The sequence below is a fragment of the Heterodontus francisci genome, chromosome 34 (assembly GCF_036365525.1).
Source record: "Heterodontus francisci isolate sHetFra1 chromosome 34, sHetFra1.hap1, whole genome shotgun sequence".
Lineage (NCBI taxonomy): Eukaryota > Metazoa > Chordata > Chondrichthyes > Heterodontiformes > Heterodontidae > Heterodontus > Heterodontus francisci.
The window spans coordinates 9,435,651-9,451,006 of NC_090404.1; the positions used below are offsets into that span (position 1 = coordinate 9,435,651).

At 45.4% G+C, this 15,356-nt stretch overlaps 1 protein-coding gene across 1 annotated transcript; it reads left to right on the plus strand.

Annotated features, from left to right (window-relative positions):
- Positions 1 to 1,700: 1,700 nt before the first annotated feature.
- On the plus strand, positions 1,701 to 12,330 carry LOC137348595 (gastrula zinc finger protein XlCGF8.2DB-like). The gene is made up of 2 exons (XM_068013879.1): positions 1,701 to 1,749; positions 11,541 to 12,330. Exon 2 carries the CDS (start codon positions 11,914 to 11,916, stop codon positions 12,328 to 12,330), a length of 417 nt encoding a protein of 138 aa, XP_067869980.1. The 5' UTR covers positions 1,701 to 1,749; positions 11,541 to 11,913.
- The last annotated feature ends 3,026 nt before the right edge of the window (positions 12,331 to 15,356 follow it).

The following is a 15,356-nucleotide window of genomic DNA, read 5'->3' on the forward strand; positions in this document are numbered from 1 at the left end:
GTACTTTGAGCAGTGACCACGCTTCCGTACCTCAGTTAGGTGTGGGGTTTTCAGCGGGCTTTAAAAAGAAAAGGAACCTGCCAGAAAACCACGAAGTTGTCCAAGGTTCAGAAGTGCTGTCCCTGCTCTAAGCGTCTGTCAGCTCTGAAGCTGACAGTTGTGACTTTTTTTTTTAAAGCTGGTCTGGTTGGAAAGAAGCCAATGGGAAATTTCACATCCTGAAAATTACCAGTCACAGACCTTAGAAATTTTACCACAGACACTGGTGTCTGTGTACGGACACGTTGCCGACCCCTGGCTACGCCTGAGGGAGTTGCCTGTCTTTCACCGGAATCTCAGTCTAGAACTTGGTCGCCTCCAGTCAGGGCACTTCCCCCGCCGACGGAAGAGAGGCTCTGGCTATCCAGGCTGCCGACTCTGGGAACGGTCCAACGGGTGGAGGAATAGCCGAAGCCTCCAGGGCGCCCCTCACCGCTCGGCCGGAACTGCTCATTGGACCAAGTCCCGAAACCCTCCTGAGGAGCTGGTCCCACACATTCTGCCCTCCATGCCATTCCATACTGTGCGGAGCAGTTTTCTGTACAGGCTGTTCCTGCAAACTCTCCACTTCCTTGCCCTGGTCTGCCACCCGGACACACCATGGCAGTCTGTGATGCCATCTGGCAGCAAGCGGAATCCCCGTGGAGATCTCTCTAGGTGGGTGTCCTCCCCCTTTACATCAGGGACCTGGGTGGAGAGTGCTGCACAGGGCAGTCCTGTGCAATAGGCTTTTAAGTAGGCTCACGGGCTCCCAGGCTGCCTGTCATTTCTGCGGCCTGGATGAGTCCACATACCATCTGTATGTGGAGAGTGTGAAGTTGCAACCCCTCTGATTATTTGCCTAATCGGTAAATGAGATGCTGTTCCTCGAGCTTGCGTTGATGTTCACTGGAACATTGCAGCAAGCCCAGGATAGAGATGTGAGCATGAGAGCAGGGGGGAGTGTTGAAATGGCAAGCAACCGGAAGCTCAGGGTCCTGCTTGCGTACTGAGCGGAGGTGTTCCGCAAAGCGGTCACCCAGTCTGCGTTTGGTCTCTCCAATGTAGAGGAGACCACATTGTGAGCAACGAATAAAGTATACTACATTGAAAGAAGTACAAGTAAATCGCTGCTTCACCTGAAAGCACGTCAACGCAAGCTCGAGGAACAGCATCTCATTTACCGATTAGGCACACTACAGCCTGCTGAACTGAACATTGAGTTCAATAATTTCAGAGCATGACGGGCCCCCCATTTTACTTTTATTTTTAGTTATTTTTTCTTTTTTACATTTTTTACAATTTTTTAATGTTTATTTCATTTCATCTTAGTTTGTTCAGTTTGCTTACCCACTGTTTTTTTTATGTTTGTACTTGCTGCTGTTCAATCTTCAGTCCGTTAACACCCTATCTGTACTCATGCTTTGTCTTTCAACACACCATTAACATATTGTTTGCCTTTGCTCCATGACCTTTTGGTCAGCTATGTGGCCTTGTCCAATCTACACCTTCTCCTTTGTTATCTCTTGCCCCACCCCCGCCTCACTTACTTATAACCTCTAACATATCTAATATTTGCCAGTTCTGAAGAAGAGTCACTGATCCGAAACGTTAACTCTGCTTCTCTTTCCACAGATGCTGCCAGACCTGCTGAGTGGTTCCAGCATTTCTTGTTTTTATTTCAGATTTCCAGCATCCGCAGTATTTTGCTTTTATTTTACTGAGTAGCTGGTGAGTTTCTTTTGAGTAAAGGTTTATTTTAACTGGTGAACTGTAATGATTAGTAGTAGGATTTATCAGTACTAGTAAGGTTTTATTCATAATTCTAAGGTGATTTATTATTTGTAACTTTTTTTAGCAGCAGATAAAGATCATCTAATAAATAAAGGAATGGCAGGGTTGCATCAACCTTGAGAGTGCACCTCCTGTGCTATCTGGGAACTCCAGGATGCTTCCTGTATCCTGGAGAACCATTTGTGCAGGAAGTGTTGTCAATTGCGGCAGCTTGAGCTCCGGGTTTTGGAACTTGAGCGGTAGCCGATGACATTGCAGTGCATTTGTGAGGATGCGAGCTACATGGATAGCATGTTTATAGAAGTGGTCACCCCACAGCTTTAAGGTATGCAGGGAGAGGGGGAATGGGTGACCACCGGGCAGTCAAAAAGAAACAGGCAGGTAGTGCAGGAGACCATACTGAGGAAGGTAATGGTTCATCTGGGAAATTCAGCCAGAGCCAAATCCATGGCACTATGGGTAGCTCAGCTGCACGGGGGGTGGGGGGTGGGGTGGGTGGGGGTGGGGGGGGACAGGGAATACTGGAAAAGCCATAGTGATATGTGATTCAACAGTCAGGGGAATGGACAGGCGTTTCTGTGACCGCAGATGTGAATCCAGGATGGTGTGTTGCCTCCCTGGTGCCAGGTTAAAGGATGTCACTGAGTGGTTGCAGAGCATCCTGAAGGGGGAAGGTGAACAGCCAGCAGTCGTGGTCTATTTGGAACCAACGACATAGGGAGAAAGAAGAATGTGGGCCTGCAGTCAGAGATTAGGGAGCTCGGTAAGAAATTAGCAAGCAGGACCTCAAAAGTAATCTCTGGATTACTCCCAGTGCCACTCGCAAGTGAGTGTAGAGATAGAAGGATAAGACAGATGAATACGTGGCTGGAAAGATTGTGCGGGAGGGAGGGCTAGAGATTCTTGGGACATTAGGAAATTGGGAAATGGGAGGGACCTGTACAGGCCTGATGGGTTGCGCCTGAACAGAGCTGGGACTGAGTTCCCTGCGGGATATTTTGCTTGTGCTGTTGGGGAGGGTTTAAACTAGTTTGACATGGGGATGGGGACCTGAAGGTAGACTCAGTTGGGACAAAATCAGAAATTAAAGTGGAAGGCAGAAAATTAATGGATGAGTCTGGAAGACAAAAGTTAGAAAAGAAAAGAGTTTGGCAGTGCTCAAGGGTATCTATTTCAATGCAATGAGTATAACAAATAAAGCAGATGCACTGAGGGCACAGACTGACACATGGCAGTGTGATATCATAGCTATCACAGAAACATGGCTTAAGGAGGGATAAGAATGGCTACTCAACGTTCCTGGTAGGGTTTTCAGATGCAATATGGAGGGGGTAAGAAAGGAGGGGGAGTGGCAATTTTGGTTAAAGAAACTATTACAACTGTGAGAAGGGATGATCTGTTGGAAGGTTCATCAAATGAGGCCATATGGATCGAGCTAAGGAACAAAAAAGGGGCAATCACACTGCTAGAAGTGTATGATAGACCCCCAAACAGTCAGAGGGAAATAGAACAGCAGATATGTAGGTAAATCTCTGAAAAGTACAAGAAACATAGGGCAGTAATAGGGGATTTTAACTACCCCAATATTAACTGGGATAGTTTTAGTGTGAAAGGAATTGAGGGAGCAGAGTTCATATTCCCTTTCCCCGATTAACTGAGGTATAGAATAAAGGAGTAGGGAGTTTATGCTGGAACTGTATAAATCAATGGTGAGGCCACAACTTGGGTACTGTGTGCAGTGCTGGTCACCTCATTAGAGAAAGGATGTACTTGAACTCGAGAGGGTACAGAGGAGATTTACGAGGATGTTGCCGGGACTGGAACATCTGTGATGCTGGGGACTTAAGGAGGCCGAGATGGATCATCAACTCTGCACTTCTGGCTGAAGATTGTTGCAAATGCTTCTGCCTTATCTTTTACACTGATGTGCTGGGCTTCCCCATCATTGAGGCTGGGGATATTTACGGAGCCATCTCCTCCAGTTAGTTGTTTAATTGTCCACCACCATTCACGACTGGATGTGGCAGGACTGCAGAGTTTCGATCTGATCCGTTGGTTATGGGATTGCTTAGCTCTGTCTATCGCATGTTGATTATGCTGTTTGCAAGTAGTCCTGGGTTGTAGCTTCACCAGGTTGACACCTCATTTTGAGGTATGCCCTCCTGCACTCTTCATTGAACCGGGGTTGGTCTCCTGGCTTGATGGTGATGATAGAGTGGGGGATATGCCGGGCCATGAGGTTACAGATTGTGGTTGAGTGCAATTCTGCTGCTGCAGATGGCCCACAGCACCTCATGGATGCCCAGTTTTGCATTGCTAAATCTGTTCAAAATCTGTCCCATTTAACACAGTGGTAGTGCCACACAACACGATAGAGGGTATCCTCAATGTGAAGTCGGGACTTCGTCTCCACAAAGACTGTGCGGTGCTCACTCCTACCAATACTGCCATGGACAGATGTAGCTGCGCAGGCAGATTATATTTTTGCCTCTTGTTGGTTTCCTCACCACCTGCCGTATACCCGGTCTAGCAGCTATGTTTAGTTTAGTTTAGTTTAGAGATACAGCACTGAAACAGGCCCTTCGGCCCACCGAGTCTGTGCCGACCATCAACCACCCATTTATACTCATCCTACACTAATCCCATATTCCTACCACATCCCCACCTGTCCCTATATTTCCCTACCACCTACCTATACTAGGGGCAATTTATAATGGCCAATTTACCTACCAACCTGCAAGTCTTTTGGCTTGTGGGAGGAAACCAGAGCACCCGGAGAAAACCCACGCAGACACAGGGAGAACTTGCAGACTCCACACAAGCAGTACCCAGAATTGAACCCGGGTCGCTGGAGCTGTGAGGCTGCGGTGCTAACCACTGCGCCGCCCATCCTTCAGGACTTGGCCAGCTCGGTTAGTAGTGGTGCAACCACACCAATCTTGGTGATGAACATTGAAGTCCCCCACCCAGAGTACATTCTGCGCCCTTGCCACCCTCCGTGCTTCCTCCAAGTGGTGTTCAACATGGAGGAGTACTGACTCATCAGCTGAGGGAGGGCAGTAGGTGATAATCAGCAGGAGGTTTCCTTGTACATGTTTGACCTGATGCCATGAGACTTCATGGGGTCTGGCGTCGATGTTGAGGACTCCCAGGGCAACTCCCTCCCGACTGTATACCGTGACACCACCTCTGCTGGGTCTGTCCTATCGGTGGGACAGGACATACCTGGGATGGCGATAGTGGTGTCTGGGAAATTTTCTGTAAGGTGCGATTCCGTGAGTATAACTACGTCAGGTTGTTGCTTGACTAGTCTGTGAGACAGCTCTCCCAACTTTGGCACAAGCCCCCTGATGTTATAAGGAGGACTTTGCAGGGTCGACAGGGCTGGGTTTGCCATAGTCGTTTCCAGTGCCTAGGTCGATGCTGGGTGGTCCGTCCGGTTTCATTCTTTTTTATGGACTTCATAGCGGTTAGATACAACTGAGTGGCTTGCTAGGCCATTTCAGAGGACATTTAAGAGTCAACCACATTGCTGTGGGTCTGGAGTTACACGTAGTCCAGACCAGGTAAGGACAGCAGATTTCCTTCCCTAAAGGACACTAGTTCTTAGGCAATCCGGCAGCTTCATGGTCACTTCTACTGACAGTCAGCTTTTTTTATTTTCAGGCTTTGACTTCCAATTCTCAAACTGCCGAGGCAGGATTCAAACTCACAGCCTTTGGATTAATGTCACAGAACCACGAGTGTTTAATTCGGGAATTTAAGTGTGGGAATTTCAAGGGTTGATCTCTTTCTAAAATCTAATCAAAGTTGTATTTAGTATTTAACTTGACTTTAACATTAAATTGTAGTTTCTTTCAATCTTAGTCAATGGTAAACAAGCTGCCTGCTAGTGTCAGCTGCACAGTTAGTTACTTAGGTAGCCAGTTAGAACTGGTTCCCTAGTCAGCAGGGCCTGACTCAGGTCTCTGAAATTCTAGTTAGTATAAATACAGGAGGTTTTTCTAATGCACAAAGATCTGCTTGACTGAGTCTTGAAGACTAAGTGCTGAACTGGGGAATTTGGTGCAGTGAGGGAGGAGGTGCAGTTCTGGTCTTTTACAGAACAAGCAGTGATCCAAGAGCGGGAGCAGGAGACAGTGAGAGCTGAAGCCCAGAAGCATTAATTAGGGAGCAAGTAGGTGATTGGTTGGTGAGTTAAGTTTTTTTCCCTTTCTAAACTGGGTCAGTAGTTTAAACTGGTCCTGGCAAGATAAAAGTATTGCATTAAATTTGTGGCTTAACTAGTTGAACTACTTACTATAACTACAAATTATCAGTGCTATTTCTAAACTTGAAACCTAACTAGTTCAACAAAACCCAATAAAGATGGACGGGCAGGTGATGTGTTGCAGCAGTAGCATGTGGGAGCTGATGGATACCAGTGTGATCCACTGCAACCATATCTGCAGTTAGTATCTGCAGCTCGAGGAACTTCAGCTCAGAGTTGAAGTCCATATTTTGGACACTGCAATGCATCAGGGAGGGGGAAAGTTACTGGATGCTTTGTTCCAGGAGGCAGTCTCACCCCTAAGGATAAGTACTTCAGATTTGGTCCATGGTCAGGGACAGGAGGGTGTGACTGTGAGTGAGGCAGGTATGGGGATCCAGAAGGTAGCACTGGAGGAGCCTCTGTCCCTACAATTGTCCATCGGATTCGCGGTTCTTGCAGCTTGTGTGGACGAGAGCAGGGACTGCAGGGTGGATGAGCAAACTGACAAGGGCACCATGGTACAGGGGGCCATTCAAGTGGGGGGAATAAAAAGGAATGTAGTTGTAGGGGACTCGATACTGTTGTGTACAGCAGAAGTGTGAGTCCCGAGGGCTGTGTTGCCTGCCCAGTGCCAGGGTTAAGAACATCTCCTTGGGGCTGGAGAGGAAGCTGGAGTGGGAGGGGAAGGATCCAGTTGCTCTGGTGCATGTGGATACCAAAGACACAGGTAGGACTAAGAAAGAGGTTCTGCTGAGGGAGTGTGAGCAACTAGGGGCTAAATTAAAAAATGAGAATCACAAAGGTGATCATCTCTGGATTACCACTTGAACCACAAGCAAATTGGCTTCGAGTAAATAACAGCAGAGAGTTGAATGCATGACTCAAAGATTGGTATAAGAGAGAAATGGGTTTCGATTGATGGGTGACTGGCACCAGTACTGAGGGAGGAGGGAGCTGTACCGCTGGGACAGGCTTCACCTCAACTGTGCTGGGACTAGTGTTCTGATGAGTCATATAACTAGGGCTGAGCTGCAGAAAGGACTTTAAACTAAACAGTTGTGGGGGAAGTGTGGGTTCATGTCAGGGGAGATTTGAAAAGTTAAAGCCAAAGGACAAGGCAATAGTGCAGGGTAGCGATACGGGTAATGGGTGTGACAGGAAGGGACAGTGTGTACCAGCAAATATGGTCAGAGTCGGGACAAAAATGCCTTTAAACTCACAGAGGAGGAGGGTTTGGTTGAAGGGAGATTTAGAAATCCAAAGGTGAAAGTTAAGGTAATAGAAAAGTATATTGATGTGGGTAAAGACAAGCTGAGTGGGACAGGAAGGGACAGAGAGTTGAACAGTAATAGTGCTTCAGAGAGTAAGGACCCTGCAGGGAATAGTAGTTTAAAAAAATAAAACTGAAGTCACTTTATCTGAATGTGCAGAGCATCCACAATAAGATAGATGAACTCGTGTCATAAATAGAGATAAATGGTTTAGAGCTAATCGCCATCACAGAGACATGGTTACAAAGTGACCAAGGTTGGGAAATAAATATTCCAGGGTACACAATATTTCAAAAAGACAGGCAGAATGGAAAAGGAGGAGGGATAGCTCTGATAATAAAGGATGACAAAAGGATATTAGTGAGAAAGGATCTTGACTCAGAAAAACAGGAAGTAAAATCAGTCTGGGTGGAGACAAGGAATAGCAAGGGTAAGAAAACGCTGGTGGGAGTAGTTTATAGGCCCCCTACCACTAGATTGGTCCCTGGTTTGAGAGGGTTGTCCGACGATGAAAGGCTGAGTAAATTGGGTCTCTATTCTCTGGGGTTTAGAAGAATGAGAGGTGATCACATTGAAACATTCAAGATTACAAAGGGGCTTGACAGGTTAGATACTGAGAGATATTTTTTTTAAATGCAATTAGGGTTTCTACCTCTACCTCCCTTTCAAGCGGAGAGTTCCAGACCCCCATGAAAAAAAATCTCCCATGTTCCCTGCTAATCCTTCTGCTAATTGTTTTAAATCGATGCCCCCTCACTATTGACCTCCCTGCTAAGGGAAAAATACATCCTTCCTATTCGCTCTATTTTGGCCCCTCATAATTCTATACACTTCAATAAAATCCTCCTTCAGCCTCCCCTCTTCCAAAGAAAACAACCCCAGCCTATCCAATCTTTGCTTGCAGCTGAAATTCTCTATTTCTGGTACATCTTTGTAAATCTCCTCTCTACCTTCTCACTGTCTCCCCTCTACCCTCTCTAGTGCGATCACATCCTTCCTGTCACGTGACCAGAACTGTACACAGTTCTCCATCTGCGGTCTAACTAGTGTTCTAACATGAACCCCCAGATCTTATATTCTGTCCTTGACTAATAGAGGAAGGTATCCCATATGCCTTCTTAACCACCTTATCAAGGTGGTTGTCAAGAGGAAGGAGAAGGCTTATGTTAGGATGAGACGTGAAGGCTCAGTTAGGGCGCTTGAGAGTTACAAGCTAGCCAGGAAGGATCTAAAGGGAGAGATAAGAAGAGCAAGGAGAGGACACGAGAAGTCATTGGCGGATAGGATCAAAGAAAACCCTAAGGCTTTCTATAGGTATATCAGGAATAAAAGAATGACTAGAGATAGGTTAGGGCCAATCAAGGATAGTAGTGGGAAGTTGTGTGTGGAATCGGAGGAGATAGGGGAAGTGTTAAATGAATATTTTTCGTCAGTATTTACAGTGGAGAAAGAAAATGTTGTCGAGGAGAATACTGAGATACAGACTACTAGGCGAGATGGGATTGAGGTTCACAAGGAGGAGGTGTTAGCAATTTTGGAAAGAGTGAAAATAGATAAGTCCCCTGGGCCAGATGGGATTTATCCTAGGATTCTCTGGGAAGCTAGGGAGGAGATTGCAGAGCCTTTGTCCTTGATTTTTATGTCGTCATTGTCGACAGGAATAGTGCCGGAAGACTGGAGGATAGCAAATGTTGTCCCCTTGTTCAAGAAGGGGAGTAGAGACAGCCCTGGTAATTATAGACCTGTGAGCCTTACTTCGGTTGTGGGTAAAATGTTGGAAAAGGTTATAAGAGATAGGATTTATAATCATCTTGAAAAGAATAAGTTCATTAGAGATAGTCAGCACGATTTTGTGAAGGGTAGGTCGTGCCTCACAAACCTCATTGAGTTTTTTGACAAGGTGACCAAACAGGTGGATGAGGGTAAAGCCGTGGATGTGGTCTATATGGATTTCAGTAAGGCGTTTGATAAGGTTCCCCACGGTAGGCTATTGCAGAAAATACAGAAGTATGGGATTGAAGGTGAATTAGTGCTTTTGGATCAGAAATTGGCTAGCAGAAAGAAGACAGAGGGTGGTGGTTGATGGTAAATGTTCATCCTGGAGTATAGTTTCTCGTGGTGTACCGCAAGGATCTGTTTTGGGGCCACTGCTGTTTGTCATTTTTATAAATGACCTGGATGAGGGTGTAGAAGGGTGGGTTAGTAAATTTGCGGATGACACGAAGGTCGGTGGAGTTGTGGATAGTGCCGAAGGATGTTGTAGGTTACAGAGGGACATAGATAGGCTGCAGAGCTGGGCTGAGAGATGGCAAATGGAGTTTAATGCGGAAAAGTGTAAGGTGATTCACTTCGGAAGGAGTAACAGGATTGCAGAATACTGGGCTAATGGGAAGATTCTTGGTAGTGTAGATGAGCAGAGAGATCTTGGTGTCCAGGTACATAAATCCCTGAAAGTTGCCACCCAGGTTAATAGAGCTGTTAAGAAGGCATATGGTGTGTTAGCTTTTATTAGTAGGGGGATCGAGTTTAGGAGCCACGAGGTCATGCTGCAGCTGTACAGAACTCTGGTGCGGCCGCACCTGGAGTATTGCGTGCAGTTCTGGTCACCGCATTATAGGAAGGATGTGGAAGCTTTGGAAAAGGTGCAGAGGAGATTTACTAGGATGTTGCCTGGTATGGAGGGAAGGTCTTACGAGGAAAGGCTGAGGGACTTGAGGTTGTTTTCGTTAGAGAGAAGGAGGAGAAGAGGTGACTTAATAGAGACATATAAGATAATCAGAGGGTTGGACAGGGTGGATAGTGAGAGCCTTTTTCCTCGGATGGTGATGGCAAACACGAGGGGACATAGCTTTAAGTTGAGGGGTGATAGATATAGGACAGATGTCAGAGGTAGTTTCTTTACACAGAGAGTAGTAGGGGTGCGGAACGCCCTGCCTGCAACAGTAGTAGACTCGCCAACTTTAAGGGCATTTAAGTGGTCATTGGATAGACATATGGATGAAAATGGAATAGTGTAGGTCAGATGGTTTCACAGGTCGGCGCAACATCGAGGGCTGAAGGGCCTGTACTGCGCTGTAATGTTCTATGTTCTATATACTTATAGAAGCTTTTGCTATCCATTTTTATATTTTGTGCTAGTTTTCTTTCATAATTTACCTTTGCTCTTTTTCTTACTTTTTTAGTAACCCTTTGTTGATCTTTAAAACTTTCCCAATCTTCCAGCCTGCCACTGACCTTTGCAATATGGTATGCCTTAGTTTTTGTCTTTATGTTATCCTTAACTTCCTTACTTAGCCATGGATGTTTCTCCCCCTCTGAAAATCTTTCTTCCTCTCTGGAATATATTTTAGTTGGGAGGAATTGAATATCTCCTTAAACATCTCCACTCCAAGGTACCTCTGTTCCTCCACACTTTTCAGGAACCTACCATTTATTGTGTATTTCCTTGTCTTGTTTGCCCTTCCCAAATACATTACCTCACACTTCTCCAGTCTGAACTCCATTTGCCACTTTTTTTCCCACCTGACCAGTGCATTGATATCTTCCTGCAGTCTATACAGCTTTCTTCTTCATTATCAAGCATATGCCCAATTTTTGTATCATCAACAAATTACTTAATCATGCCCCCTATGTTTACGTCTAAATCAATGATATATACCACAAAAAGCACAGGACTGAGCACTGTGACCCCCCCCCCCCCCCCCCCCCCACATTGGAAACAGCGTTCCAGTCACCAGACACCTGTCGACCATTACCCTATGCTTCCTGGCACTGAGCCAATTTTGGACCCAAATGGCCACTTGTCCTTGGATCCTGTGGGCTCTTACTTTTTTGACCAGTCTGCCGGGTGGGATCTTGCAGATGTGGAGAGAATTTTTCGAATTGTGGGACAATCCAAAACCAAGGGCCATAAATACAAGATAGTTACTGATAAATCCAACAGGGGAATAAGGAGAAATGTGTTTACTCAGAGTGTTTAGAATGTGAAACTCGCTACGGCAGCAAGTTCTTGTGGAAAAAAGCTGAGATACTTTCAAAAGGAAACTAGACGAGTGGATGAGAGCAAAGGGAATAGAAAGATCTGCTGAAAGGATGAGATGAGGTAGACGGAATGGGAGTAGAAACACCAGCACAGAGTAGCTGGGCTGAATGGCCTGTTTCTATGCTGTATATTCAATGTAATTCTGTGTAAACTCCTTTTACAGGGTATTACAAGGGGAAGATTTGCAGACGGGAAGCTCAATCCAAATACTGCATCAAGATCTGACAGTCACTCAATTCATCAGGACCTGAATATCATCAGACTTGGAATGTGGAAGCAGAAATGTTTGTCTGTTCGGTCTGTGGGAAAAGATTTCAAACATCAATTGAAAAGCATCAAGACACACATACCCGAGTGAGGGTGCTCCAGTGTACTGACTGTGGAAAGAGCTTTAACCAGTTACACAACCTGAAAAAAAACATCACTGTTCACAGGAGAGAGAAACTGTACATGTGTTCTGTGTGTGAACAAGGCTTCAACTGATCATCCAACCTGGAGAGGCATGAGGACACCCGCAGCATGGAGAACCCGTGGAAATGGGACTGTGGGAAGGGATTCAATTGCCCATCAAAGCTAGAAATTCATCAGCGCACTCACACTGGGAGAGGCCGTTCACCTGCTCAATGTGTGGGAAGGGATTCATAGCATTATCCAAGCTCCATATGAGAGTTCACACTGGGGAAAGGCTGTTCTCCTCTTTGTGTGGGAAGGGATTCACTGAGTCAACCAACCTGCAAGTTCACGCTGGGGAGAGGCCATTCTCACGCTCCATATGTGGGAAGGGATTCACTCAGAAATCCAGCCTGCTGGCACACCAATGGCTTCACATTGGGGAGAGACCGTTCACCTGCTTTGTGTGTGGGAAGGGATTCACCAGTTTCCAACCTGATGGGTCACCAGCGAGTTCACAAGTGACTGCAGGGGTTGGATTCTGCTGTTATTGCTGCTGTTAATCACATCCAGGACTGAACTGTGTTTGTCCTGACAGTTGGAGATTCTTTTTATACTGCTGTTAATAAACACAATAACCGGGCTGGAGTTTAATATTCTGTATAAATGTGAAATAAATCATTTCACATTTGTTTTAATTTAGTTTAGTTTAGAGATACAGCACTGAAACAGGCCCTTCGGCCCACCGAGTCTGTGCCGACCATCAATCACCCATTTATACTAATCCTACACTAATTCCATATTCCTACCACATCCCCACCTGTCCCAATATTGCCCTACAACCTACCTATACTAGGGGCAATTGCAAATGGCCAATTTACCTATCAACCTGCAAGTCTTTGGCATGTGGGAGGAAACCAGAGCACCCGGAGGAAACCCACGCAGACACAGGGAGAACTTGCAAACTCCACACAGGCAGTACCCGGAATTGAACCCGGGTCGCTGGAGCTGTGAGGCTGCGGTGCTAACCACTGCGCCGCCCATTCACATTCATACAATGGGCTGAATGGCATCCTGTACTATAAATGTCCCATGTTTCCATTCTGGTAGTTGGGGTTTGTTTCTGTTGATGTTAATAACCCCTCTAACTGGGTTGGAGTTTAATATTCTAGATGGATTTGAAATAACTCAGTTTTGTTTGAAACATACTGTTGTAGATTTTTGTCTTTCCCATCTGAGCATGCAGCATCACCTGGCTGGAGCTCAGAAAGGGGGAGGATCGTATGGCAGGAACAGAACTTCAGCCGCGACAGTCCTTCAGGATCACACTGAGAGGGACAAATGCTCTTTTCACTGACAGCAAAGACCCATGTGAGTTCATTTTGAGATGTGTAAGAATGTCCCAGTTGCTCCCTTCCATGGTTCAGAGCTCCTGGGCACGGAACAGAAGGCTCCTTTACAAATGTGTTTAGAGTCAGGAAGAATAACAGTGAATGCTGGAAACGTGCTGTCAAATCAGACATTGGTGTAAAACTGTGATCTGTTCCTGACTGAAAGTGAAATGGCAGGTTTAAGTTTCCAGTCTGAAAATGACTGTGGTAATTATTCTACGAAGATTTAACATGTTTGTGTGACTGTCCTGAGTCCATCATTTCAAAGTAGGCATTAACTCATTTAAAACAAACCCATTTAAAATAAATTGATTGAAGTCTGCATGAAAATAACAGATGGAGTTCGCAAGAGTGTGTTAACTGCTGGTACAATTATACAACAGTCATTTGATCTCCAGATAAAGAAGGACCTGCAGCATGTTTCCACAATGTGTGTGTGTGTGTGTGTGTGTGTGTGTGTGTGTGTGTGTGTGTGTGTGTGTGTGTGTGTGTGTGTGTGTGTGTGTGTGTGTGTGTGTGTGTGTGTGTGTGTGTGTGTCACCAGGATCACTAAAAATACATGACCCAGCGCATCTACGAGGGTGCGATCCTGCCAGGTACTCTGGGATCACTCCCACTGAGGAACTCCAGCACTGACCCTGCTAAAGGTTGTAGGCTGAGCGAGTGGGGCCTCCAGGAGTGGACTGTAAGAAAGATGGGTTTCAGTATCCTGACAAATATATGGTGAGAAACCAGAGGAATCCTTACTAAGGAACTGTCTGGGGTTTTACCTGCCAGTGTAGGTCTAGGGGTGAATGATGCCTGACTCCCCAAACTGTCTTACATTGAACCCAGTTTGGAACAAGATGAATTCAGTTTCCAGGCGATTAGGGACAAATATCACCCACAATTGCGGGAGACAAAAGCAGCCATTAGAGAAGCTAAGAGATGTTTTGAAAAGAACGTGGTCCACAATTTTGGTAATAGTCTCCTTTGTTCCAAAAAAAAACAACCACAGCCTATCCAATCTTTCCTCAGATCTCTAATTCTCCAGTCCTGGCAACATCCTCATAAATCTCTTTTGTACTCTCTCTAGAGATCACATCCTTCCTGTAATGCACTGACCAGAACTGTACACAGTACTCTAGCTGTGGTCTAACTCGTGTTTTGTACAGTTCCAGCATAACCGCTCCCTCATCTTCCACTGATTTCAATGTAATGGAAACTGACGGTTGGAACCGGTCAGCATTTGAAAGATATTTACAAATGATTCGAGGGTTTCTTACAGTTGGGATCTTTCTCTATTCTGTCCACGCGAGGTGTTTGATAACAGACTTTCCCCTGTGAATATCGAGCTGGAATATTGGGCTGCGATGTGTTTCCTTGTTCATCTTGTTGACTCTAAATATTGAGTCTTGTGAGCTGGATTATCTGGTGACTGCAACCACAGCAACATTGTCTTTACCTGCCTTTATTAACAACACTGCAATAATACAGAGTATAGTTATCCGATCCGGAGAACAGAGATAATGATAATGCTCAAACTGTAACCACAAGGATATCTGTGCATTGCTCTGACTGTGTCATGATCACACAGAGATCCCATTTCCTTGTTTCACATACAAGATTTCCATTCAAAGACCATCTCTTTAAACATCCCCATTTGACACAATTGCAGCAGACATGAGCAAGGATGTGAGGCTCATTAATCTACACTCACATTTCAGAACAGCAAAGGTTCAGTTATTTTCCATTACAGGCAAAATACAGAGTGGGACAGCAGCACACTGGCAGCTTCTTTTAAAAAAAAAATTATGGGGAAATGGGTGTTACTGGCTAGGCCAGCATTTATTACTCATCCCTGATTGCTCTTGAACTGAGTGGCTTGCTGCACCATCTCAGAGGACATTGGAGTCACATGTACGCTAGACCAGGTAAGGATGTCTTCCCCTAAAGGGCAATAGTAAACAATTGATAATGCTTTCATGGAGTAAACTACTTTTTAAATTATAGATTTTGTTAATTGAATTCAAATTTCACCAATTGTGGTGGGATTTGAACCTATATCCATAAAGCACTAGCCTGGGTCAGTAGTCCAGTGACATTACCACTATGCCACCCTCTCCCCTATACTTAACAGAGTCTCAACAGCCTGCAGAGCCTGTTAAATATATTTTCTGAGTGGATTTAAATTTAAACCAGGTTTGCAGGCATAATGA

Coding starts and splice junctions, on each gene's coding strand:
- LOC137348595 (XM_068013879.1), top strand. CDS start 11,914: ATGGGACTGTGGGAAGGGATTCAATTGCCCATCAAAGCTAGAAATTCA.